This window comes from Salmo salar, chromosome 16, assembly GCF_965601325.2.
Source record: "Salmo salar chromosome 16, fSalSal1, whole genome shotgun sequence".
NCBI classification, from domain to species: Eukaryota; Metazoa; Chordata; class Actinopteri; order Salmoniformes; family Salmonidae; genus Salmo; species Salmo salar.
Window position 1 is genome coordinate 77,815,001 of NC_138306.1, and position 27,039 is coordinate 77,842,039.

Consider the following 27,039-nt stretch of genomic DNA (forward strand, 5'->3'; position numbering starts at 1 on the left):
TGTGTATGTCAGAACACAGTGCACAGTCATATAGTGTACATATATCACCTTCTTGATAGCAATAATATCACTAATAAATATAGCTGCATGCAGCAATGCTGGGGTTCAAGCTTTGGCCCCATAGCGCCACCATCAGGACAAATTGGACATATTGCCTTACACTAATAATCCTTGACATGCTTGCTCAACATCCAACATGCTTTTGATGTGTTTTGGACCATTTTTAATGATGTTGACTACTTTAAACGTTTTCTTCTCCAGAACCACTGGACCGATTGGCATATAGCATCTATGTACCCATGTCTTCATATTTTCCAGGACGATAGCTCAAACAATATGGCCGTTACCAGCCAATGCATGATTGTTTTTTCCGGTCCAACAGCGCTACTATGTGGCCAAACTGAACCGTACTTTATAGCTTAGCTAGACTCATATCCCTGGGCACGTGTGCCAAATTTCATCACCGCGTCAAACCGGTGAAGAGATATAAACATGTGCTCGTTATAGCGCCACCGTGTGGTCGACAATACTATATCCTGGTCTGATTTATATGCGTTTATGTGTCAGACCACACCCACATGAAAGTTCATTGGTCAGTAGCGGCCATATTGTTTGACATAATAGTCTGTAAAACATAGCGTTAAGAGACCTTGGTCTGTAGATGCCATATATCAAGTTTTTTTTGTCCGCAAAATTCTAAATGATGGAAAATCCATCATGGCGGACCTTATGGGTCCTTGAGCTAAATGGGTTCCTTGTGAGGATAGGGACCTATATACTGAATTTCAGGACTTTGGGTCCAATGGGGTGAGGGGCATTACATTTAAACCTTTTCATTTTGAATGGCTTGTTATTGCACCACCATGTGGCCAATTGCCATGGCATTGCATGAGAGAGTGTGGCACATGGGCCTTTTCCATCATGTAAAGTTGCACCCTCCTGGGCCTTACCATATCATGGGAATGTGCATTTATTTCACCAAATTGGCAGACGAAGGAACATAATAATGAACGCCAAGAAATATAACAGGGTTTCACCAGCTACGCTGCTTGAACCCCTAATAACTTCCTTCATAACACAATTTCTTTGTTCATTCCATTCAAAACAACAGACTATGGAGTGTGGACATGCTGTACCAAAATAAGGCGTCTATATCTGAATGCAGTTTAGATATGGCGTATATACATCATGATAGCAATACTTCATACACAATTCATGCACTTTTTGTACTATACTACAGTGGAAATATATTGTGTACCATACACTCTTAGAAAAAAGGGTTCCAAAAGGGTTCTTTGGCTGTCCCCATAGGAGAACCCTTTTTGGTTCTAGGTAGAACCCTTTTTGGTTTCAGGTAGAACCCTTTTGGGTTCCATGTAGAACCCTCTGTGGAAAGGGTTCTTCATGGAACCCAAAAAAGGCTCTACCTGGAACCAAAAAGTGTTATTCAAGGGGTACTCCTATGGGGACACCCAAATAACTATTGTAGGTTCTAGATAGCAGACAGTGTACTACAGTATAAATGTGTTGCCCACTATACTACAGTTTAAATGTGTTGTGTACTATACTACAGTATAAATATGTTGTGTACTATACTACAGTATAAATATGTTGTGTACTATACTACAGTATGAATCTGTTGTGTGCTATACTACAGTATAAATATGTTGTGTACTATACTACAGTATAAATGTGTTGCCCACTATACTACAGTATGAATCTGTTGTGTACTATACTACAGTATAAATATGTTGTGTACTATACTACAGTATGAATCTGTTGTCTACTATACTACAGTATAAATATGTTGTGTACTATACTACAGTATAAATATGTTGTGTACTATACTACAGTATAAATATGTTGTCGACTACACTACAGTATAAATATGTTGTGTACTATACTACAGTATAAATATGTTGTGTACTATACTACAGTATAAATATGTTGTGTACTATACTACAGTGTAAATATGTTGTGTACTATACTACAGTATAAATATGTTGTGTACTATTCTACAGTATAAATATGTTGTGTACTATACTACAGTATAAATGTGTTGCCCACTATACTACAGTATGAATCTGTTGTGTACTATACTACAGTATAAATATGTTGTGTACTATACTACAGTATGAATCTGTTGTCTACTATACTACAGTATAAATATGTTGTGTACTATACTACAGTATAAATATGTTGTGTACTATACTACAGTATAAATATGTTGTCGACTACACTACAGTATAAATATGTTGTGTACTATACTACAGTATAAATATGTTGTGTACTATACTACAGTATAAATATGTTGTGTACTATACTACAGTGTAAATATGTTGTGTACTATACTACAGTATAAATATGTTGTGTACTATTCTACAGTATAAATATGTTGTGTACTATACTACAGTATAAATATGTTGTGTACTATACTACAGTATAAATATGTTGTGTACTATACTACAGTGTAAATATGTTGTGTACTATACTACAGTATGAATCTGTTGTCTACTATACTACAGTATAAATATGTTGTGTACTATACTACAGTATAAATATGTTGTGTACTATACTACAGTATAAATATGTTGTCTACTATACTACAGTATAAATATGTTGTGTACTATACTACAGTATAAATATGTTGTGTACTATACTACAGTATAAATATGTTGTGTACTATACTACAGTATGAATTTGTTGTCTACTATACTACAGTATAAATATGTTGTGTACTATACTACAGTATAAATATGTTGTGTACTATACTACAGTATAAATATGTTGTGTACTATACTACAGTATAAATGTGTTGTGTACTATACTACAGTATAAATATGTTGTGTACTATACTACAGTATAAATATGTTGTGTACTATACTACAGTATAGGGCATGTTTCCCAGGGTGTTGGCAGGGTATCCGCTGTGCACTAAGCTGCTCATTAGCAATAAGAGACTCCCATAATCACTGCAGACTGATATTGACTGGCCTGTCACCCTGACTCTCCCTCCGGGTCCGGACGGCCGACACACAAAACCCAGCGAGATAGGCAGGAGGGAGGCTGCAGCCAAAAACAGAGTCTACTATGCTTCTACTGTAGAATGTATAGCTACCATGGCCACTTTCTCTCTACATAGAAGATATAGACTGGCAGCCCTTCTCTGATTTCAGAGACTGCTACAGTGGATCACATGTGCAAAATAGAAACTCTAGGCCTACTGTAGTTTCCTACTTCACAAGTCAAACAAGAGCTACAAACAATTATCATTTTTTTTACAAAATAATTTTCTTTGGAAGAACATCTGCTCCATAAGCATAATTTGAAGTCTATTAGTATCGTTCTGTGTGGAAATAGCACTTAGGCTGAACTGATCTAGGATCAGCTTAGCCACCCCAAATTCTATCCCTAGATCAGTATATAGGGGCCACTTCATCAAGTCAGTTCCTGACAGTGAGATGACCAACTGCTACTGTTGACAAGCCTGACGAATGCACTGATATGCTGGGATGATTGATTGACAGGCGTGACAGCCAGTGGCAGGCTGTGAGAGGTGCTGTAGGGTGGTTATACCAGGGGCTGCTGCAGGTTTTGTCTGTGCAGGGGTAGACCACATTAGCATGTGTTCAGCGGAGCAGACCGAGATCAGGTGCTATCACACACACATCATGACTCACCACCACCACCAGTCCATCTCTCTCTCTCTACCTCTCTCTCTCTCCCCCTACCCCTCTCTCCCTATACATCTCTCTCCCCCTACCTCTCTCCCCCTACATCTCTCTCCCCCTACCCCTTTCTCCCTCTACCCCTCTCTCCCTCTACATCTCTCTCCCCCTACCCCTCTCCCCCTCCACATCTCTCTCCCCCTACCCCTCTCTCCCTCTACCCCTCTCTCCCTCTACATCTCTCTCCCCCTACCCCTCTCTCCCTCTACATCTCTCTCCCCCTACCCCTCTCTCCCTCTACATCTCTCTCCCCCTACATCTCTCTCCCCCTACCCCTCTCTCCCTCTACATCTCTCTCCCCCTAACCCCTCTCTCCCTCTACATCTCTCTCCCCCTACATCTCTCTCCCCCTACCCCTCTCTCCCTCTACACCTCTCTCCCTCTACATCTCTCTTCCCCTACCCCTCTCTCCCTCTACATCTCTCTCCCTCTACCCCTCTCTCCCTCTACATCTCTCTCCCCCTACCCCTCTCTCCCTCTACATCTCTCTCCCCCTACCCCTCTCTCCCTCTACATCTCTCTCCCCCTACCTCTCTCCCTCTACATCTCTCTCCCCCTACATCTCTCTCCCCCTACCTCTCTCTCCCCCTACCTCTCTCGCCCCCTACATCTCTTTCCCCCTACCTCTCTCTCCCCCTACCTCTCTCCCTCTACATCTCTCTCCCCTACCTCTCTCCCCCTACCTCTCTCCCCTACCTCTCTCTTCCCCTACATCTCTCTCCCCCTACCTCTCTCTCCCCCTATCTCTCTCCCTCTACATCTCTCTCCCTCTACATCTCTCTCCCCTACCTCTCTCCCCCTACCTCTCTCTTCCCCTACCTCTCTCTCACCCTACCTCTCTCCCTCTACATCTCTCTCACCCTACCCCTCTCTCCCTCTACATCTCTCTCCCCCTACCTCTCTCCCTCTACATCTCTCTCCCCCTACATCTCTCTCCCCCTACCTCTCTCTCCCCCTACCTCTCTCGCCCCCTACATCTCTTTCCCCCTACCTCTCTCTCCCCCTACCTCTCTCCCTCTACATCTCTCTCCCCTACCTCTCTCCCCCTACCTCTCTCCCCTACCTCTCTCTTCCCCTACATCTCTCTCCCCCTACCTCTCTCTCCCCCTATCTCTCTCCCTCTACATCTCTCTCCCTCTACATCTCTCTCCCCTACCTCTCTCCCCCTACCTCTCTCTTCCCCTACCTCTCTCTCACCCTACCTCTCTCCCTCTACATCTCTCTCACCCTACCTCTCTCTCCCCTACCTCTCTCTTCCCCTACATCTCTCTCACCCTACCTCTCTCTCCCCTACCTCTCTCTCCCTCTACATCTCTCTCCCCCTACATCTCTCCCCTTACATCTCTCCCTCTACCTCTCTCAGATCCCCCTACATCTCTCCCCCTATATCTCTCTCCCCCTACCGCTCTCTCCCCCTACATCTCTCTCCCCTACTTCTCTCCCCCCCTACTTCTCTCCCCCTACATCTCTCTCCCCCATATCTCTCTCCCCCTACCTCTCTCCCCCTATATCTCTCTCCCCCTACCGCTCTCAGATCCCCCTACCTCTCTCCCCCTATATCTCTCTCCCCCTACCTCTCTCCCCCTACATCTCTCTCCCCCTACCTCTCTCCCCCTATATCTCTCTCCCCCTACCGCTCTCAGATCCCCCTACCTTTCTCCCAGTACCTCTCTCTCCCCCTACATCTCTCTCCCCCTACATCTCTCTCCCCCTACATCTCTCTCCCCCTACCTCTCTCCCCCTATATCTCTCTCCCCCTACCGCTCTCAGATCCCCCTACCTCTCTCCCAGTACCTCTCTCTCCCCCTCCCTCTCTCTCCTTACTTCTCTCAGTCCTTGTCCCTCTCCTTTCTTTTCCTCTCGTGTCACCTTTGCCACAATCTCTCTCCTCTCTCTCTGCCCTCACCCCACACACATCAACACCACACTCCAACCAAAGCCCTCTATTCCTTGTTCCAGCTAAATGTTACACAATGCACACAAAAGTTTGTTTCTTCTCCGCAATGAGTCGGATCTGAGTACCTCTCAGATGATTTCTAGAATGCAAACACAATCTAACCGTTCTGATTGGTCCCAGAAACCTCTGGGTTGGGCCAAAGCCAGAACACATGTGGTTAAAGTGGCGTTTCCAAAATGTGTCATTGGCTTTGATACTCTGATTGGTTAGAGATGATCCAATCACCGATGACTTTGTTTTGTACATCAGCCCTCATTTTGACGTCACAACGAACAACTTCAACGATGCCAGTCTCAGACTAATGTAGCGAACATAGAACAGTGGAAGAATTCAGTTTGAGTCGTCAGGCAACTCTACTCCCCCCTTAACAATACTCAAGGGCAAGGGAACCATAATAACCACATTATGGATGTTACCTTTGAAATGTCCCTCTTCATTATCTTGAATCGAACAGGACCTGCATGGGGGACAAAAGTGCCCCCCCCCCCACCCCCTCCCCCCCACCCTCCACTGCCCCTTGATCAATGAATGGGAAAGTCTATTAAACTACAAATCTTTAAGGTGTTCAGCTGTGATCAGCTAATCCTGGCCGCTGAGGCTGCTGCGTCATCTAGAATAGATCATTTACATCGTCTAGTCTATTTGTAGTGTGCATTTTTATGGCCCTCCTTATTATAATGAGGATCTTCGCTGTTTGCGGTCTTGGGAAATCGTCCCCCGAGAAAAAGATACATTTCCATAAATGGGATTATAAATATAAATCAAATAACTAAAAAAAAGATGTATACTGTATGTATATATTTTTGGGAAATGCTAAAAGCTGCACAAGTGTCCTGCCTGGCCCAGTAGTGAGTCCCTCAGACAGTCATGGCAGGCCTGTCATTAGTGGGAGCTGAGCATGTCTATGGACAGCAGAGCGCTGGGTGTATTTAGTATGGAGGTCTATGAGGGCTGACTCACAAGGACAGCTGCCAAGTGAAACAGGGCTAGCCTGCAGTGTCAACTACATCCCCCAACCCACGAAACCCGCCACGGAATGAGTTAAACAAGGATATGCCAACAACAATGATGTCACAGAAGAGAAAAAAAGTTAGGGAACTACACACAGCGGACAAGGGTTCCATTATTAGGTTGGAAAAGGGATCTGATCCTGAATCAGGTGTTAAAGACAATGGGATCAGGGACTTATCTATCTGTCCCCTTTATGTCCAAGCCTCTTCTGAAACTTTATTTAACTAGGCAAGTGAGTTAAGAACACATTCTTATTTACAATGACAGCCTACACTGGCCAAACCCAGATTACACTGGGCCACTTGTTCACCGCCCTATGGGACTTCCACTCACGACCAGTTGTGAAACAGCCTGGATTCGAACCAGGGTGTCTGTAGTGACACTTCAAGCATTGTGATGCAGTGCCTTAGACCAATGCGCCACTCGGGAGCCCAGCTAAGTAGTGCTGATAAGCTACAATCTGGGGACAGCAGGACTTCACCAACTCAACAGCAGCATCCACATCACCCCAATGACCTGCACTCTATTCTTTCATTAGAAGCAACTCCTCCTGTTTGAATGAGTGAGACAAGGGAGGCAAAATTCTGGTAAATTTACCCAAAATCCCAGGTTGTCCCAAAATTCCGGTTGGAGGATTCCAGATTTCCTGCGTATTCCCTCTTAACTCCAGAAGTCTTCCAACCAGGATTTCTGAAAACCTGGGAATTTTGGGGAGATGACCAAAATGTTGCCAGCCTAGTAGGTGAGGCTATCTACCGCTGTATGTCCTCTGGTGTGTTTGCTTTAGTGATGCAGTGTATTATGTTCCAGCCGGCTGAGGACGGCTTAGTGAAATTACATCTGCCCTTCTGGTCAAGAGGAAGAAAACAGTCAGGCGTTGTCCCTGGATACCTCGCCAGCAACGACCCCAGGCAAGCTGACAACAGGGAGGAGACCATGTCTAATAGGTGTGAAAATAAACGGATCGATACATCCTGAATCCTTCAGATAGAACATGTTGGAGCTTTGAACTCATTCCGCTCAAACACTCGTGAGAATCAGAAAATCTGAAAAAGATGCTCAATATAAAACATTCGTAGATATTATTTTCTTTATTCTTTAGCATTCTTACATGATCTAGTCAAACCCTCATGAAAATAAACAAATGAACAAATCACAAATCATTCCCTGCTCTCTTGGTCACCACGGCAACTGTCCAGAGTCCTCTATAAAGAAACATGGTTCTGTCCAGGACCATCTCATCAGTCCAGTGTTCATTGGGAAGGAGCTTCAGAACAACTTACTATAGAGACATATCTATCTGTCCCCTTTATGTCCAAGCCTCCAGCTCCCTTGTCTCATCTCCCAAACTAACACTGCTGACTTGGCTGTACTCCAGTAGCGAGCGCTATTGAGAGTGTGACTTACGTTTAGCCCACTAATGCTACCTATGTAGGTTAAAGACCCCCTTGTGGTCTACAAAACACAACACCGCCCAGGGGGACATCTCAAGGTGAAGTCCAACCGTGCCAGTGCACTCAGCTCTCAAACAGTACTCTCCCTTTCAGCACTGCCAGGAAGTAATGGGATGCAATAGGAGGATGAATGACTCAGTTCTCAGGAGAGAACTTATAGTTACAAGCCACGCAGGATAAATATCTGGCAGCGCAGAGAGGCACTAGATTGAACTTCATTGAACTTTCCTTTAGAAACGTTTCAATCCACTGTGAGAATTGTGATTGAATCAACGCAATATTAGCCACTTTCATACCACAACAAAACGAACTATGCAAGACATTGTGTGCAAAGCTAACTTTGCAAGATATTTTCTTGTAGGCAGAGCGCATTGGAGTAGGATTCTATTGCAATGACGGTGCACGACTCAGGCCCGTACTCTACACAGACCGGTGCGCCATAACCAATCAGAGCTGCAGTAGGTCTATATGCAAATAGCCATTGCCATATATAGATCTGTGCCATTCACTTTGAACTGGACTCTGTTTAGGCTACAGAGAGCTGCATGTAGCCACATGTGCACATTAGTTCATATTCTTTGCTAGGTAGTGAGTTATTAGCCCAACATGGGGGAGAGGTTGCTTCCAACAAGAGCACCAAACATGTACACTTCTAGCCATCTTTGAAAAGACAGTCAAGTAAAGAGCTTTTTTTTATGTCTTAAAGGGGCAGTGTTGTATTTTGAGGTACGTCTTGAATAAGCTAAGTAGCCAATAGGCAGAGGGTAGCATCATTTATCTGATTCTCGATAATAATGGTATGGGAATAATACTGCATTTTATATTGTAAAGTGGTTTCTTGCATCAAACACAACATTTTCAGTCACCTCCTTGTCTGAGTGTATAAAATGGTTAATGTTAAGCCCTGCATGTATTTGTTTTTCAAAAGTCTCATGGAATGTAGGCCTTCATTGAACACCACACATTGGCTGCTACTGTAGGCTGAATGATAGAACAGCTATTTGCATGTTAAAATGTTGGGATGCATTTTCTCCATTGTTTTTGATGGAAGGCCACTCTGGTAGGCCTACATTATGATCAAATAGCCACAGTAGCCAACTTGGCAACTGTTAAAACTGTAACTTAAAGCGGGTACAGTCTCAGTGTTCACAGTAAACACGCACCGGAAGTTGCACAGAATTTTCACAATGTTGAAGTTTGCGCTCAGAAGACCTGAAATTTGCTCAGTTCTGAAAAACATTAGAGGGAACATTGGTTACACGTGTAACAGTATAGCTTCCATCCCTCTCCTCGCCCCTACCAGGGCTCCAACCAGGGACCCTCTGCACACATTGACAACAGTCACCCTCGAAGCGTCGTTACCCATTATTCCACAAAAGCCACGGCCCTTACAGAGCAAGGGGAACAACTATTTCAAGGTCTCAGAGCGAGTGACGTCACTGATTGAAACGCTATTAGCGTGCACCCTGCTAACTAGCTAGCCATTTCACACCGGTTACACACGCATTCTAGGATTTCTCCAAACTCTGGAAGGGAATGTCACCACGTTTGCTGAATAAACTAGGCCTGAGAAACACATTTTGTATTTTTTTTATTTGTAACCTTTATTTAACTAGGCACGTCAGTTAAGAACAAATTGTTATTTACAATGACGGCCTACCCCGGCCAAACCCTAAACCGGCCGACGCTGGGCCAGGAGAATTGATAGGATCCAGTCTACATAGCGTGAGGTCATCTGACACCAGTCTGGCACACAGTCAAGTACAGTATGACAGTGAGTGAACGTGTGGAGGAAGAGAGAGAGAGTTTTCCTCCGATCCTCTCCTCCTGTACATCTTGAACAGAAAGATGACCGTGGTGCATTGCCACTTCATTATCCCTAACTGTCCTCTGTGCTTACACAAGATTCTCCCAGAACCCCAATTCACTAAATGGGTTTAGGAATCAATAGGAGGAAGACAAGTTCTCACTGAGGATGATTAGACACATTCATCACAGAGCACAGGACAGAGTCTAAAACACAGGCAGGACAGAGTCTAAAACACAGGCAGGACAGAGTCTATAACACAGGCAGGACAGAGTCTAAAACACAGGCAGGACAGAGTCTAAAACACAGGCAGGACAGAGTCTAAAACACAGGCAGGACAGAGTCTAAAACACAGGCAGGACAGAGTCTATAACACAGGCAGGACAGAGTCTAAAACACAGGCAGGACAGAGTCTAAAACACAGGCAGGACAGAGTCTAAAACACAGGCAGGACAGAGTCTAAAACACAGGCAGGACAGAGTCTAGAACACAGGCAGGACAGAGTCTAAAACACAGGCAGGACAGAGTCTAAAACACAGGCAGGACAGAGTCTAAAACACAGGCAGGACAGAGTCTAAAACACAGGCAGGACAGAGTCTAAAACACAGGCAGGACAGAGTCTAAAACACAGGCAGGACAGAGTCTAAAACACAGGCAGGACAAAGTCTAAAACACAGGCAGGACAGAGTCTATAACACAGGCAGGACAGAGTCTAAAACACAGGCAGGACAGAGTCTAAAACACAGGCAGGACAGAGTCTAAAACACAGGCAGGACAGAGTCTAAAACACAGGCAGGACAGAGTCTAAAACACAGGCAGGACAGAGTCTAGAACACAGGCAGGACAGAGTCTAAAACACAGGCAGGACAGAGGCTAAAACACAGGCAGGACAGAGGCTAAAACACAGGCAGGACAGAGGCTAAAACACAGGCAGGACAGAGGCTAAAACACAGGCAGGACAGAGTCTAAAACACAGGCAGGACAGAGTCTAAAACACAGGCAGGACAGAGTCTAAAACACAGGCAGGACAGAGTCTAAAACACAGGCAGGACAGAGTCTAAAACACAGGCAGGACAGAGTCTAAAACACAGGCAGGACAGAGTCTAAAACACAGGCAGGACAGAGTCTAAAACACAGGCAGGACAGAGTCTAAAACACAGGCAGGACAGAGTCTAAAACACAGGCAGGACAGAGTCTATAACACAGGCAGGACAGAGTCTAAAACACAGGCAGGACAGAGTCTAAAACACAGGCAGGACAGAGTCTAAAACACAGGCAGGACAGAGTCTAAAACACAGGCAGGACAGAGTCTAAAACACAGGCAGGACAGAGTCTAGAACACAGGCAGGACAGAGTCTAAAACACAGGCAGGACAGAGGCTAAAACACAGGCAGGACAGAGGCTAAAACACAGGCAGGACAGAGGCTAAAACACAGGCAGGACAGAGGCTAAAACACAGGCAGGACAGAGTCTAGAACACAGGCAGGACAGAGTCTAAAACACAGGCAGGACAGAGACTAAAACACAGGCAGGACAGAGACTAAAACACAGGCAGGACAGAGTCTAAAACACAGGCAGGACAGAGTCTAAAACACAGGCAGGACAGAGTCTAAAACACAGGCAGGACAGAGACTAAAACACAGGCAGGACAGAGACTAAAACACAGGCAGGACAGAGGCTAAAACACAGGCAGGACAGAGTCTAAAACACATGCAGGACAGAGGCTAAAACACAGGCAGGACAGAGTCTAAAAGACAGGCAGGACAGAGTCTAGAACACAGGCAGGACACAGGCTAAAACACAGGCAGGACAGAGTCTAAAACACAGACAGGCCGTCATTGTAAATAAGAATTTATTCTTAACTGACTTGCCTAGTTAAATAAAGGTAAAAAAAATGTATGAATACAATTACATTAAAATGAAAACGTAAAATAAAAGACAGGCAGATCTCAGGGAGGGATCACTGGAAACCAGCTACAGATATTGGAAGACAGGAGCCCACAGACTCATTGGTTTGGAAGACAGTTCTGCTTTAACTGTCTATGTACATTCAGTATAGAAAAGTGTTGGTAGTAAGTGTGGAGTTTTGGGCGGTCGTACATACAATGACTTGACGTTTCTGAGTGAGGTCCTCTCTGTTACACTGAGTGTGAACTATGTGTGGCAACAGAGAGTGAGAGAGAGAACGTGAGGAGAAAAGGATGATGGGAGTAAAGATGGTTGCAGTTAAAAGGGAGGTAAAGGTGTGATATTGGGGATGGGGGGTTCAAACGGAGCTCGAGCCCCCACGAGAAATGATCTCAATCCCAGCAATTATGTTGGACATCATCCAGGGAGGGGCAGAGACAAAGGGACTAACCCAGACCAAGATGCACAGCTCTGGGCTCGACTGTCCCACTCCCAGGACTGGCCCGGATGATAACACATCCCCTCCCTTCTTCCCGTGTCCTTGACACCGGACCTGCAGAATTCAAGTGGATGGAAAACCACCGTTCCCATTCCCAATATCCACTGCTTTTCACACATAATATACAATACATTCATTTCGCAAGAGTGACTGCAATACATGTCGCGACGTGAGGAAGATTCTGGAATATCTACTGAATATACAGCACAGTACTCACTCCACATAGAGAATACTGTGGAGGGCATGAATTCTGATCTGGAGAGAATGACAGGAGGGGAACGGGACGATGGAACAGCTGAAGAGAAATAGAACACTCAACACACGTCAAGGTCACTGGCAGGCTGGTGTGAAGGTCATAACTTAACATGACGTTTAGAAACAGACATTCAACTGTAAACTCAATTGGTCAGGAGAGGAACAACCCAGACAGGAGGCAGAGAAAGACAGGAGAGGAACAACCCAGACAGGAGGCAGAGCAAGACAGGAGAGGAACAACCCAGACAGGAGGCAGAGAAAGACAGGAGAGGAACAACCCAGACAGGAGGCAGAGCAAGACAGGAGAGGAACAACCCAGACAGGAGGCAGAGAAAGACAGGAGAGGAACAACCCAGACAGGAGGCAGAGAACAGAGAGACAGGAGAGGAACAACCCAGACAGGAGGCAGAGCAAGACAGGAGAGGAACAACCCAGACAGGAGGCAGAGAAAGACAGGAGAGGAACAACCCAGACAGGAGGCAGAGCAAGACAGGAGATGAACAACCCAGACAGGAGGCAGAGAAAGACAGGAGAGGAACAACCCAGACAGGAGGCAGAGAAAGACAGGAGAGGAACAACCCAGACAGGAGGCAGAGAAAGACAGGAGAGGAACAACCCAGACAGGAGGCAGAGAAAGACAGGAGAAGAACAACCCAGACAGGAGGCAGAGCAAGACAGGAGAGGAACAACCCAGACAGGAGGCAGAGAAAGGGATTATGTAACACCACAGTCTCCAAAACAATGTAGGAAAACCTGACAATGTAGCAAAACCTGCCTTCTGATGCATAAATCAGATAATTATAGTGTTATATATATATATATATATATATGTTACACGAGATGTCTTATAATGATATTGAAATGGTACCCAACTGAAATGTAACAGAGGTTGCTTCTAGAGAGATCTGCTAGCTACATGACTAGAGCGGAGGCAGACTTCCAGTACCAAATGGATTTGGAAGGAGTATAAAGTGTACACACCATAGAATGCCATGTTGTAATTGAATATGATCTCTGTGGCAACACAAAGCTGATGAAATCACATCAAAACAGCAACACAAAAAAATGCCACACCAGGACTTGCGTGATGCCGCTGCCAATGTGTCAAAAACAATGACAATGAGTTGTTAGCTAATTGGCATTTTTACAGTTCTTGTCTTTTTAATTGTCCCTGATAAAAACGGAAAGAGTCGCAGGATACTTACCAGCCAAACTAGCATAGCAGGGGGTGCAGCACTGGCTGATCCAATAGCTCTCATCCAGCCCAGATAGTCCAAACACACAGCATTGCCTTTATTAGATCACTGTCCTTTCCTCAGTTCTGTCCAGTAGACAACAACTCAGAAATGAAGGCTTGCTCTTGACAAAATCCTCCGGACAGCAAGATTAGGGGAAAGGAAAACACACCACTGAACGCTTCATCTATAGCCAAAAGCAACAAGCTTGAGGGTCATGTCATAATATGTCAAGAGAACATGCTGGAAGCCTGGTGTGGAGTGTCTGATGATGTGTCCATGTATGTTGTTCTTTCCTCTCGCCTTCCTTGTTGTTCCTGTGAAAAAAAGGTTAAGGTTCATTTGGCACCTCTGGGAAGGCCTCCTTACTTCCCTGTTGATCATTGATGAGGCGTTCAGGCCTCCCCGGCTTGGCCCAGCCTCAGCCTCTGCCCCAGCTCCTGTCTCAGCCCCTTCTCCAGCTCCTGTCTCAGCCCCTTCTCCAGCGCCTGTCTCAGCCCCTTCCCCAGCTCCTGTCTCAGCCCCTTCCCCAGCTCCTGTCTCAGCCCCTTCCCCAGCTCCTGTCTCAGCCCCTTCCCCAGCTCCTGTCTCAGCCCCTTCCCCAGCTCCTGTCTCAGCCCCTTCCCCAGCTCCTGTCAGCCCCTTCCCCAGCTCCTGTCTCAGCCTCTGCCCCAGCTCCTGTCTCAGCCTCTGCCCCAGCTCCTGTCTCAGCCTCTGCCCCAGCTCCTGTCTCAGCCTCTGCCCCAGCTCCTGTCTCAGCCCCTTCCCCAGCTCCTGTCTCAACCCCTTCCCCAGCTCCTGTCTCAGCCCCTTCCCCAGCTCCTGTCTCAACCCCTTCCCCAGCTCCTGTCTCAGCCCCTTCCCCAGCTCCTGCCCCAGCCCTATCCCCAGCCCAGCCCAGCCCCAGCCCCATCCACTGCCTTAGCCCCGGCCCTAGCCCCAGCCCCTTCACTATCCCCTGTCCTAGCCCCTGCCCTAGCCCCAGACCTACCCCCTGCCCTAGCCCCAGGCCCTGCCCTATCGCCAGCCTCAGCCCCTACTCCAGCCCCTTCCCTAGCCCCTGTCCTAGCCCCTGCCCTAGCCCCAGACCTACCCCCTGACCTACACCCTGACCTAGCCCGAGGCCCTGCCCTATCGCCAGCCTCAGCCCCTGCTCCAGCCCCTTCCCTAGCCCCAGCCACTGCCCTAGACCCGGTCCTAGCCCCAGACCCTGCCCTATCACCAGCCTCAGCCTCAGCATCAGCCCCTGCCACAGCCCCTTCCCTAGCCCCAGCCACTGCCCTAGCCCCTGCCCTAGCCTCGGCCCCGCCCTAGCCCCGGCCCTAGCCCCAGCCCCTGCCCTAGCCCCAGCCACTGCCCTAGCCTCGGCCCCTGCCCTAGCCCCGGCCCTAACCCCGGCCCCTGCCCTAGCCCCAGCCACTGCCCTAGCCCCAGCCACTGCCCTGCCTCGGCCCCTGCCCTAGCCCCAGCTTCAGCTCAGTCGTCCCATCTCCATGCCAGGAGCCAGGGGCGTGGGACAGGGCCCGGGCCAGACACCAGCTCATTAAACATGACAGAAACCAGCAGGGCTAGTTGGCCATTCCGTGCCAGATCATCATCAGAAACAGTGGGGCAGCGATCACTCTAAAGAGTCAACATGGCCACCCGCTGCCGACAATGTCTCGCCGGATCCCCAGGAAGAAACAGGAATCTGATGTGAGAGCCAATCTTTGAGTAACCACAGACAACCTGAGATGTTCGAGGTACTTATGTACAGTACGTGTCTTCTATAAGGGACTAAAACAGGGTTCTTCTACCTTTTCTTGTCCAGAGACCACCTCCCAGGCAAACCGGTAACCCAGGGACCCTCATCATACATTAGCAAAACAAACATGTTTCATGTGTTGTCTTATCAGCTGAATGATAATAGCAAGGAGAAGTTATCAACATTTGAAAATGAATAGATTTGGTTGGTAGTTTTTCATTACTTTGACCTCCCCACATTATAATTGGAAGAGGGATTGTAAACTCTAGCATAGCCTATTAGCTAGAGTGACTCCAAACACATCTGTTTAGCTGGTTAAACAATGGTTAGCCATGTGTTGGCAAAAAATGTATGTCCAAGTCAAGAGAGCTTACCAGCAGCCAGCGGCACTTGCCTCACTGGTAGCCTATTGACTGGTAGCCTATTGAATGGTAGCTTATTGACTGGTAGCTTATTGACTGGTAGCCTACTGACTGGTAGCCTATTGACTGGTAGCTTATTGACTCAATGGTAGCTTATTGACTGGTAGCCTATTAACTGGTAGCCTATTGACTGGTAGCTTATTGACTGGTAGCCTATTGACTGGTTGCCTATTGACTGGTAGCCTATTGACTGGTAGCTTATTGACTGGTAGCTTATTAACTGGTAGCTTATTGACTGGTAGCTTATTGACTGGTAGCTTATTGACTGGTAGCCTATTGACTGGAAGCTTATTGACTGGTAGCCTATTGACTGGTAGCTTATTGACTGGTAGCCTATTGACTCACTGGTAGCCTATTGGTAGCCTATTGACTGGTAGCCTATTAACTGGTAGCCTATTAACTGGTAGCTTATTGACTGGTAGCCTATTGACTGGTAGCTTATTGACAGGTTGCCTATTGACTGGTAGCTTATTGACTCACTGGTAGCCTATTAACTGGTAGCCTATTAACTGGTAGCTTATTGACTGGTAGCCTATTGACTGGTAGCTTATTGACAGGTTGCCTATTGACTGGTAGCCTATTGACTGGTAGCCTATTTATTGGTAGCCTATTGACTGGTAGCTTATTGACTGGTAGCTTAATGACTCACTGGTAGCTTATTGACTGGTAGCTTATTGACTGGTAGCTTATTGACTGGTAGCCTATTGACTGGTAGCCTATTTATTGGTAGCCTATTGACTGGTAGCTTATTGACTCACTGGTAGCCTATTAACTGGTAGCCTATTAACTGGTAGCCTATTAACTGGTAGCTTATTGACTGGTAGCTTATTGACAGGTTGCCTATTGACTGGTAGCCTATTGACTGGTAGCCTATTGACTGGTAGCCTATTTATTGGTAGCCTATTGACTGGTAGCTTATTGACTGGTAGCTTAATGACTCACTGGTAGCTTATTGACTGGTAGCTTATTGACTGGTAGCTTATTGACTGGTAGCTTATTGACTGGTAGCCAATTGACTGGTAGCCTATTGACTGGTAGCCTATTGACTGGTAGCTTATTGACTGGTAGCTTATTGACTGGTAGCTTATTGACTGGTAGCCTATTGACTGGTAGCTTATTGACTGGTAGCCTATTCGCTGGGGCTTTTTCAAAGCCTAAGTCTGATACTCCAGTGAGTGTAATTGGCTCCAATTAGTAATAATTTGCTCAATATTAGGAGTTAGAAATAAAGTCTAAATCATTAGAAAGAAGATACTATCCTCTTTTCAACTGTAAATCAAACACTGTGTATTCTGTTGTTGCCAGCGACATTCACAAGAAAAAAAAATTATACACATAATTTCACCGACCCCCTGCAGTACCTCCGCAGAGCCTTAGGGGGTAGTGGACACCAGGTTGAATACCCCTGGACTAAAGGAATGCAGGTAGTCATGAATCCCCCCCATGTGACCGATAGGTATTCTAGACTGTAACCTATGCCAAATCTGTCACATAGACGTTATAAAACTGGCATCAGTGGCATGTGGAGTCAGATCACGGGGCTGGTTGTATGCCTGTGGGCAGAGTCAACTAAAAGCTATCTATGTGTATTGTCTTCAGTATGTATTTACTGCTCTTGACCAGAGTCACGTTAGCTTCAGAACTAATCTTTAGTGTTTTAAGGTCTATCTTATCTGATGTCACTGTTGCTAGGGGGAAAAACAAACATTGGTGGATTGATATGGCTTCTCTTTCGGATATCATGCGCTTTCAGTTTTGCGTGAATGCAGCCATCCATCCACGGTTTCTGGATAGGGTAGGTTTTAATAGTCACAGTGGGTACAACATCTCCCTGCCTCACGTACACATACACAACCCCCTCACACAATCCCCCCTGCCACACACACACACACAACCCCACACACACACACACACACACACACACACACACACACACACACACACACACACACACACACACACACACCACACACACACACACACACACACACACACACACACACACACACACACAACCTCACACACACACGCACTCACTCACACACCCCTTGGCGTTGTGAGCTGTTAACAGTGGTACAGTGGTTCTGTAGCGGTCACCTCTAACATCCAGTCATGTTTCTTCTTTCCCTCTGGTCAGAGCTGTGTGATCCTGGAACACTTGGCTGTATGTATCAAACAGAACACCAAACACACACACAGGACAGACTGATGTCACAGCACAGCGTCATTACAGGGACAAGCACACAGGGACAAGCACACAGGGAGGGACAAGCTATAACAAGCAGTTGTTACAGAGGGTGGACTATTAGGATATTACCAAGGGAAGGAGGAAAGGGGACAGAGTGGGCAAGCCAGTGTGTGTGTGAGAGAGGTAGCAGAATAGGGCGGCAAGTAATTGCACGAGGGTTGATAATGGCTGACTGTGGATGTGACCCCACTCTCTAAGGGTGTCTCACCCCACTCTCTAAGGGTGTCTCACCCCACTCTCAGAGGGTGTCTCACCCCACTCTCAGAGGGTGTCTCACCCCACTCTCAGAGGGTGTCTCACCCCACTCTCAGAGGGTGTCTCACCCCACTCTCTGAGGTTGTCTCACCCCACTCTCTGAGGGTGTCTCACCCCACTCTTAGAGGGTGTCTCACCCCACTCTTAGAGGGTGTCTCACCCCACTCGCAGAGGGTGTCTCACCCCACTCTCCGGGGGGTGTCTCACCCCACTCTCCGGGGGGTGTCTCACCCCACTCTCTGAGGTTGTCTCACCCCACTCTCTGAGGTTGTCTCACCCCACTCTCAGAGGTTGTCTCACCCCACTCTCAGAGGGTGTCTCACCCCACTCTCAGAGGGTGTCTCACCCCACCCTCAGAGGGTGTCTCACCCCACTCTCAGAGGGTGTCTCACCCCACTCTCAGAGGGTGTCTCACTCCACTCTCCGGGGGTGTCTCACCCCACTCTCCGGGGGTGTCTGACCCCACTTTCAAAGGGTGTCTCACCCCACTCAGAGGGTGTCTCACCCAACTCTCTGGGGGTGTCTCACCCCACTCTCAGAGGTTGTCTCAGCCCACTTTCCGAGGGTGTCTCACCCCACTTTCAGAGGGTGTCTCACCCCACACTCAGAGGGTGTCTCACCCTACTCTATGATGCTGTCTCACCCCTCACTCCAAGGTTGCCTCACCCCACATTCAGAGGGTGTCTCACCCTACTCTATGATGCTGTCTCACCCCTCACTCCAAGGTTGCCTCACCCCACTCTCCGAGGGTGTCTCACCCAACTCCCTGAGGGTGTCTCACCCAACTCCCTGAGGGTGTCTCATCCGACTCTTCGAGGGTGTCTCAGGGAGAGTTGGGATATGCACAAAAAACATATTTCCAATTCACACACGTGTATATGTGTGAAATAAGACAAATATAAGAACCCATCAAGCCAGTGTGTCTGGGAGAGAGAGAGAAGGCAAGTCAGTGAGTCTGAGAGAGAGAGCAGGCAAGTCAGTGTGTCTGAGAGAGAGAGCAGGCAAGTCAGTGTGTCTGAGAGAGAGGGAGCAGGCCAGCTAGTGTGTCTGAGAGAGAGGGAGCAGGCAAGCCAGTGTGTCTGAGAGAGGGAGCAGGCAAGCCAGTGTGTCTGAGAGAGGGAGCAGGCAAGTCAGTGTGTCTGAGAGAGGGAGCAGGCTAGTCAGTGTGTATGAGAGAGGGAGCAGGCAAGTCAGTGAGTCTGAGAGAGGGAGCAGGCAAGCCAGTGTGTCTGAGAGAGGGAGCAGGCAAGCCAGTGTGTCTGAGAGAGGGAGCAGGCAAGCCAGTGTGTCTGAGAGAGGGAGCAGGCAAGTCAGTGTGTCTGAGAGAGGGAGCAGGCAAGTCAGTGAGTCTGAGAGAGGGAGCAGGCAAGTCAGAGTGTCTGGGAGAGAGAGAAGGCAAGTCAGTGAGTCTGAGAGAGGGAGCAGGCAAGCCAGTGTGTCAGAGATGGAGAGCAGGCAAGCCAGTGTGTCTGAGAGATGGAGAGCAGGCAAGTCAGTGTGTCTGAGAGAGAGGGAGCAGGGAAGCTAGTGTGTCTGAGAGAGAGCAGGCAAGTCAGTGTGTCTGAGAGAGGGAGCAGGCAAGCTAGTGTGTCTGAGAGAGAGAGCAGGCAAGCCAGTGTGTCTGAGAGAGGGAGCAGGCAAGTCAGTGTGTCTGAGAGAGGGAGCAGGCAAGCTAGTGTGTCTGAGAGAGGGAGCAGGCAAGCCAGTGTGTCTGAGAGAGGGAGCAGGCAAGCCAGTGTGTCTGAGAGAGGGAGCAGGCAAGTCAGTGTGTCTGAGAGAGGGAGCAGGCAAGCCAGTGTGTCTGAGAGAGGGAGAGCAGGCAAGCCAGTATGTCTGAGAGAGAGAACAGGCAAGCCAGTGTGTCAGAGAGAGAGAGCAGGCAAGCTACTGTGTCTGAGAGAGAGAGCAGCAAGTCAGCGTGTCTGAGAGAGAGAGCAGCAAGTCAGTATGTCTGAGAGAGGGAGAGCAGGCAAGCCAGTGTGTCTAAGAGAGGGAGAGCAGGCAAGCCAGTGTGTCTGAGAGATGGAGCAGGCAAGTCAGTTTGTCTGAGAGATGGAGCAGGCAAGTCAGTGAGTCTGAGAGAGGGAACAGGCAAGCCAGTGTGTCTGAGAGAGGGAGCAGGCAAGCCAGTGTGTCTGAGACAGAGAGAGCAGGCAAGTAACTGTGTCTAAGAGAGGGAAAGCAGGCAAGCCAGTGTGTCTGAGAGATGGAGCAGGCAAGTCAGTGTGTCTGAGAGATGGAGCAGGCAAGTCAGTGTGTCAGAGAGGGAGAGCAGGCAAGCCAGTGTGTCTGAGAGAGAGAGCAGGCAAGCCAGTGTGTCTGAGAGAGGGAGAGCAGGCAAGTCAGTGTGTCTGAGAGAGGGAGAGCAGGCAAGTCAGTGTGTCTGAGAGAGAGAGCAGGCAAGCCAGTGTGTCTGAGAGAGGGAGCAAGCAAGTCAGTGTGTCTGAGAGAGGGAGAGCAGGCAAGCCAGTGTGTCAGAGAGAGAGAGCAGGCAAGCCAGTGTGTCTGAGAGAGGGAGAGCAGGCAAGTCAGTGTGTCTGAGAGAGAGAGCAGGCTAGTCAGTGTGTCAGAGAGAGGGAGAGCAGGCAAGTCAGTGTGTCTGAGAGAGGGAGAGCAGGCAAGCCAGTGTGTCAGAGAGAGAGAGCAGGCAAGCCAGTGTGTCTGAGAGAGGGAGCAAGCAAGTCAGTGTGTCTGAGAGAGAGAGAGCAGGCATGCCAGTGTGTCTGAGACAGAGAGCAGGCAAGCCAGTGTGTCTGAGAGAGGGAGAACAGGCAAGTCAGTGTGTCTGAGAGAGGGAGAGCAGGCAAGGCAGTGTGTCTGGGAGAGAGAGCAGGCAAGCCAGTGTGTCTGAGAGAGGGAGCAAGCAAGTCAGTGTGTCTGAGAAAGGGAGAGCAGGCAAGCCAGTGTGTCAGAGAGAGAGAGCAGGCAAGCCAGTGTGTCTGAGAGAGGGAGAGCAGGCAAGTCAGTGTGTCTGAGCGAGGGAGAGCAGGCAAGCCAGTGTGTCTGAGAGAGGGAGCAAGCAAGTCAGTGTGTCTGAGAGAGAGAGAGCAGGCATGCCAGTGTGTCTGAGACAGAGAGCAGGCAAGTCAGTGTGTCTGAGAGAGGGAGAGCAGGCAAGCAGGTGTGTCTGAGAGAGGGAGAGCAGGCAAGCCAGTGTGTTTGAGAGAGGGAGAGCAGGCAAGCCAGTGTGTCTGAGAGAGGGAGAGCAGGCAAGCCAGTGTGTCTGAGCGAGAGAGAGAGCGAGAGAGAGAGAGAGAGAGAGAGAGAGAGAGAAAGAGAGAGAGAGAGAGAGAGAGAGAGAGAGCAGGCAAGCCAGTGTGTCTGGGAGAGAGGGAACAGGCAAGCCAGTGTGTCTGAGAGAGAAAGCAGGCAAGTCAGTGTGTCTGAGAGAGGGAGAGCAGGCAAGTCAGTGTGTCTGAGAGAGGGAGTGAGAGAGCAGGCAAGCCAGTGTGTCTGAGAGAGGGAGAGCAGGCAAGTCAGTGTGTCAGAGAGAGAGAGCAGGCAATCCAGTGTGTCTAAGAGAGGGAGCAGGCAAGTCAGTGTGTCTGAGAGAGGGAGAGCAGGCAAGCCAGTGTGTCAGAGAGAGAGAGCAGGCAAGCCAGTGTGTCTGAGAGAGAGAGCAGGCAAGTCAGTGTGTCTGAGAGAGAAAGCAGGCAAGTCAGTGTGTCTGAGAGAGGGAGAGCAGGCAAGTCAGTGTGTCTGAGAGAGAGAACAAGCAAGCCACTGTGTCTGAAAGAGGGAGCAGGCAAGTCAGTGTGTCTGAGAGAGGGAGAGCAGGCAAGCCAGTGTGTCTGAGAGAGGGAGAGCAGGCAAGCCAGTGTGTCTGAGAGAGGGAGAGCAGGCAAGTCAGTGTGTCTGAGAGAGAGAGAGCAGGCAAGCCAGTGTGTCACAGAGAGAGAGCAGGCAAGCCAGTGTGTCAGAGAGAGAGCAAGCAAGCAAGTGTGTCTGAGAGAGAGAGCAGGCAAGCCAGTGTGTCTGAGAGAGGGAGCAGGCAAGTCAGTGTGTCTGAGAGAGAGGGAGCAGGGAAGCTAGTGTGTCTGAGAGAGAGCAGGCAAGTCAGTGTGTCTGAGAGAGGGAGCAGGCAAGCTAGTGTGTCTGAGAGAGAGAGCAGGCAAGCCAGTGTGTCTGAGAGAGGGAGCAGGCAAGCCAGTGTGTCTGAGAGAGGGAGCAGGCAAGTCAGTGTGTCTGAGAGAGGGAGCAGGCAAGCCAGTGTGTCTGAGAGAGGGAGAGCAGGCAAGCCAGTATGTCTGAGAGAGAGAACAGGCAAGCCAGTGTGTCAGAGAGAGAGAGCAGGCAAGCTACTGTGTCTGAGAGAGAGAGCAGCAAGTCAGTGTGTCTGAGAGAGAGAGCAGCAAGTCAGTATGTCTGAGAGAGGGAGAGCAGGCAAGCCAGTGTGTCTAAGAGAGGGAGAGCAGGCAAGCCAGTGTGTCTGAGAGATGGAGCAGGAAAGTCAGTTTGTCTGAGAGATGGAGCAGGCAAGTCAGTGTGTCTGAGAGAGGGAACAGGCAAGCCAGTGTGTCTGAGAGAGGGAGCAGGCAAGCCAGTGTGTCTGAGACAGAGAGAGCAGGCAAGTAACTGTGTCTAAGAGAGGGAAAGCAGGCAAGCCAGTGTGTCTGAGAGATGGAGCAGGCAAGTCAGTGTGTCTGAGAGATGGAGCAGGCAAGTCAGTGTGTCAGAGAGGGAGAGCAGGCAAGCCAGTGTGTCTGAGAGAGAGAGCAGGCAAGCCAGTGTGTCTGAGAGAGGGAGAGCAGGCAAGTCAGTGTGTCTGAGAGAGGGAGAGCAGGCAAGTCAGTGTGTCTGAGAGAGAGAGCAGGCAAGCCAGTGTGTCTGAGAGAGGGAGCAAGCAAGTCAGTGTGTCTGAGAGAGGGAGAGCAGGCAAGCCAGTGTGTCAGAGAGAGAGAGCAGGCAAGCCAGTGTGTCTGAGAGAGGGAGAGCAGGCAAGTCAGTGTGTCTGAGAGAGGGAGAGCAGGCAAGCCAGTGTGTCAGAGAGAGAGCAGGCAAGTCAGTGTGTCTGAGAGAGGGAGCAGGCAAGTCAGAGTGTCTGGGAGAGAGAGAAGGCAAGTCAGTGAGTTTGAGAGGGAGAGCAGGCAAACCAGTGTGTCTGAGAGAGGGAACAAGCAAGTCAGTGTGTCTGAGAGAGGGAGAGCAGGCAAGCCAGTGTGTCAGAGAGAGAGAGCAGGCAAGCCAGTGTGTCTGAGAGAGGGAGAGCAGGCAAGTCAGTGTGTCTGAGAGAGGGAGAGCAGGCAAGCCAGTGTGTCTGAGAGAGGGAGCAAGCAAGTCAGTGTGTCTGAGAGAGAGAGAGCAGGCATGCCAGTGTGTCTGAGACAGAGAGCAGGCAAGCCAGTGTGTCTGAGAGAGGGAGAACAGGCAAGTCAGTGTGTCTGAGAGAGGGAGAGCAGGCAAGGCAGTGTGTCTGGGAGAGAGGGAACAGGCAAGCCAGTGTGTCTGAGAGAGGGAGAGCAGGCAAGCAAGTGTGTCTGAGCGAGAGAGAGAGAGAGAGAGAGAGAGAGAGAGAGAGAGAGAGAGAGAGAGAGAGAGAAAGAGAGAGAGAGAGAGAGAGAGAGAGAGAGAGAGCAGGCAAGCCAGTGTGTCTGGGAGAGAGGGAGAGCAGGCAAGCCAGTGTTTCTGAGAGAGGGAGAGCAGGCAAGCCAGTGTGTCTGAGAGAGGGAGAGCAGGCAAGTCAGTGTGTCTGAGAGAGGCACAGCAGGCAAGCTAGTATGTCTGAGAGAGGGAGAGCAGGAAAGCCAGTGTGTCTGAGAGAGGGAGAGCAGGCAAGCCAGTGTGTCAGAGAGAGAGAGCAGGCAAGCCAGTGTGTCTGAGAGAGAGAGCAGGCAAGTCAGTGTGTCTGAGAGAGGGAGCGCAGGCAAGCCAGTGTGTCAGAGAGAGAGAGCAGGCAAGCCAGTGTGTCTGAGAGAGGGAGCAAGCAAGTCAGTGTGTCTGAGAGAGAGAGAGCAGGCATGCCAGTGTATCTGAGAGAGGGAGAGCAGGCAAGCCAGTGTGTCAGAGAGAGAGAGCAGGCAAGTCAGTGTGTCTGAGAGAGGCACAGCAGGCAAGCTAGTATGTCTGAGAGAGGGAGAGCAGGAAAGCCAGTGTGTCTGAGAGAGGGAGAGCAGGCAAGCCAGTGTGTCTGAGAGAGAGAGCAGGCAAGCCAGTGTGTCTGAGAGAGAGAGCAGGCAAGTCAGTGTGTCTGAGAGAGGGAGCGCAGGCAAGCCAGTGTGTCAGAGAGAGAGAGCAGGCAAGCCAGTGTGTCTGAGAGAGCTAGCAAGCAAGTCAGTGTGTCTGAGAGAGAGAGAGCAGGCATGCCAGTGTATCTGAGAGAGGGAGAGCAGGCAAGCCAGTGTGTCAGAGAGAGAGAGCAGGCAAGCCAGTGTGTCTGAGAGAGGGAGCAAGCAAGTCAGTGTGTCTGAGAGAGGGAGAGCAGGCAAGCCAGTGTGTCAGAGAGAGAGAGCAGGCAAGCCAGTGTGTCTGAGAGAGGGAGAGCTGGCAAGTCAGTGTGTCTGAGAGAGGGAGAGCAGGTAAGCCAGTGTGTCAGAGAGAGAGAGCAGGCAAGCCAGTGTGTCTGAGAGAGGGAGCAAGCAAGTCAGTGTGTCTGAGAAAGGGAGAGCAGGCCAGCCAGTGTGTCAGAGAGAGAGAGCAGGCAAGCCAGTGTGTCTGAGAGAGGGAGAGCAGGCAAGTCAGTGTGTCTGAGCGAGGGAGAGCAGGCAAGCCAGTGTGTCTGAGAGAGGGAGCAAGCAAGTCAGTGTGTCTGAGAGAGAGAGAGCAGGCATGCCAGTGTGTCTGAGACAGAGAGCAGGCAAGTCAGTGTGTCTGAGAGAGGGAGAGCAGGCAAGCCAGTGTGTCTGAGAGAGGGAGAGCAGGCAAGCCAGTGTGTCTGAGAGAGGGAGAGCAGGCAAGTCAGTGTGTCTGAGAGAGGGAGAGCAGGCAAGGCAGTGTGTCTGAGAGAGACAGCAGGCAAGCTAGTGTGTCTGGGAGAGAGGGAACAGGCAAGCCAGTGTGTCTGAGAGAGGGAGAGCAGGCAAGCCAGTGTGTCTGAGCGAGAGAGAGAGCGAGAGAGAGAGAGAGAGAGAGAGAGAGAGAGAGAGAGAGAGAGAGAGAGAGAGAAAGAGAGAGAGAGAGAGAGAGAGAGAGAGAGAGAGAGAGAGAGAGAGCAGGCAAGCCAGTGTGTCTGGGAGAGAGGGAACAGGCAAGCCAGTGTGTCTGAGAGAGAAAGCAGGCAAGTCAGTGTGTCTGAGAGAGGGAGAGCAGGCAAGTCAGTGTGTCTGAGAGAGGGAGTGAGAGAGCAGGCAAGCCAGTGTGTCTGAGAGAGGGAGAGCAGGCAAGTCAGTGTGTCAGAGAGAGAGAGCAGGCAATCCAGTGTGTCTAAGAGAGGGAGCAGGCAAGTCAGTGTGTCTGAGAGAGGGAGAGCAGGCAAGCCAGTGTGTCAGAGAGAGAGAGCAGGCAAGCCAGTGTGTCTGAGAGAGAGAGCAGGCAAGTCAGTGTGTCTGAGAGAGGGAGAGCAGGCAAGTCAGTGTGTCTGAGAGAGAGGACAAGCAAGCCACTGTGTCTGAGAGAGGGAGCAGGCAAGTCAGTGTGTCTGAGAGAGGGAGAGCAGGCAAGCCAGTGTGTCTGAGAGAGGGAGAGCAGGCAAGCCAGTGTGTCTGAGAGAGGGAGAGCAGGCAAGTCAGTGTGTCTGAGAGAGAGAGAGCAGGCAAGCCAGTGTGTCACAGAGAGAGAGCAGGCAAGCCAGTGTGTCAGAGAGAGAGCAAGCAAGCAAGTGTGTCTGAGAGAGAGAGCAGGCAAGCCAGTTTTTCTGAGAGAGGGAGCAGGCAAGCCAGTGTGTCAGAGAGAGAGAGAGCAGGCAAGCTAGTGTTTCTGAGAGAGAGAGCAGGCAAGTCAGTGTGTCTGTGAGAGAGAGAAGGCAAGGCAGTGTGTCAGAGAGAGAGAGCAGGCAAGCCAGTGTGTCTGAGAGAGAGAGCAGGCAAGCCAGTGTGTCTGAGAGAGAGAGCAGGCAAGCCAGTGTGTCTGAGAGAGGGAGAGCAGGCAAGCCAGTGTGTCTGAGAGAGGGAGAGCAGGCAAGCCAGTGTGTCTGAGAGAGGGAGAGCAGGCAAGCCAGTGTGTCTGAGAGAGGGAGAGCAGGCAAGTCAGTGTGTCTGAGAGAGAGAGAGCAGGCAAGCCAGTGTGTCACAGAGAGAGAGCAGGCAAGCCAGTGTGTCAGAGAGAGAGCAAGCAAGCAAGTGTGTCTGAGAGAGAGAGCAGGCAAGCCAGTTTTTCTGAGAGAGGGAGCAGGCAAGCCAGTGTGTCAGAGAGAGAGAGAGCAGGCAAGCTAGTGTTTCTGAGAGAGAGAGCAGGCAAGTCAGTGTGTCTGTGAGAGAGAGAAGGCAAGGCAGTGTGTCAGAGAGAGAGAGCAGGCAAGCCAGTGTGTCTGAGAGAGAGAGCAGGCAAGCCAGTGTGTCTGAGAGAGAGAGCAGGCAAGCCAGTGTGTCTGAGAGAGGGAGAGCAGGCAAGCCAGTGTGTCAGAGAGAGAGAGCAGGCAAGCC

At 49.5% G+C, this 27,039-nt stretch overlaps 1 protein-coding gene across 19 annotated transcripts in view; it reads right to left on the reverse strand.

The window, feature by feature from the left end:
- Positions 1 to 27,039, reverse strand: part of LOC106591349 (tensin-1) — a 185,378-nt gene that overhangs the window by 139,559 nt on the left and 18,780 nt on the right. For 2 of the 19 annotated variants that reach the window (XM_082962982.1, XM_045697915.2), the window contains exon 1: positions 13,825 to 14,118. The exons of the other annotated variants lie outside the window; for them this stretch is intronic. In XM_082962982.1, coding sequence (XP_082819108.1) covers positions 13,825 to 13,878 — 54 coding nt within the window. In that variant the 5' untranslated portion in view covers positions 13,879 to 14,118. Of the gene's footprint in view, positions 1 to 13,824; positions 14,119 to 27,039 lie in introns of those variants that run through there. 19 annotated transcript variants of the gene reach the window in all.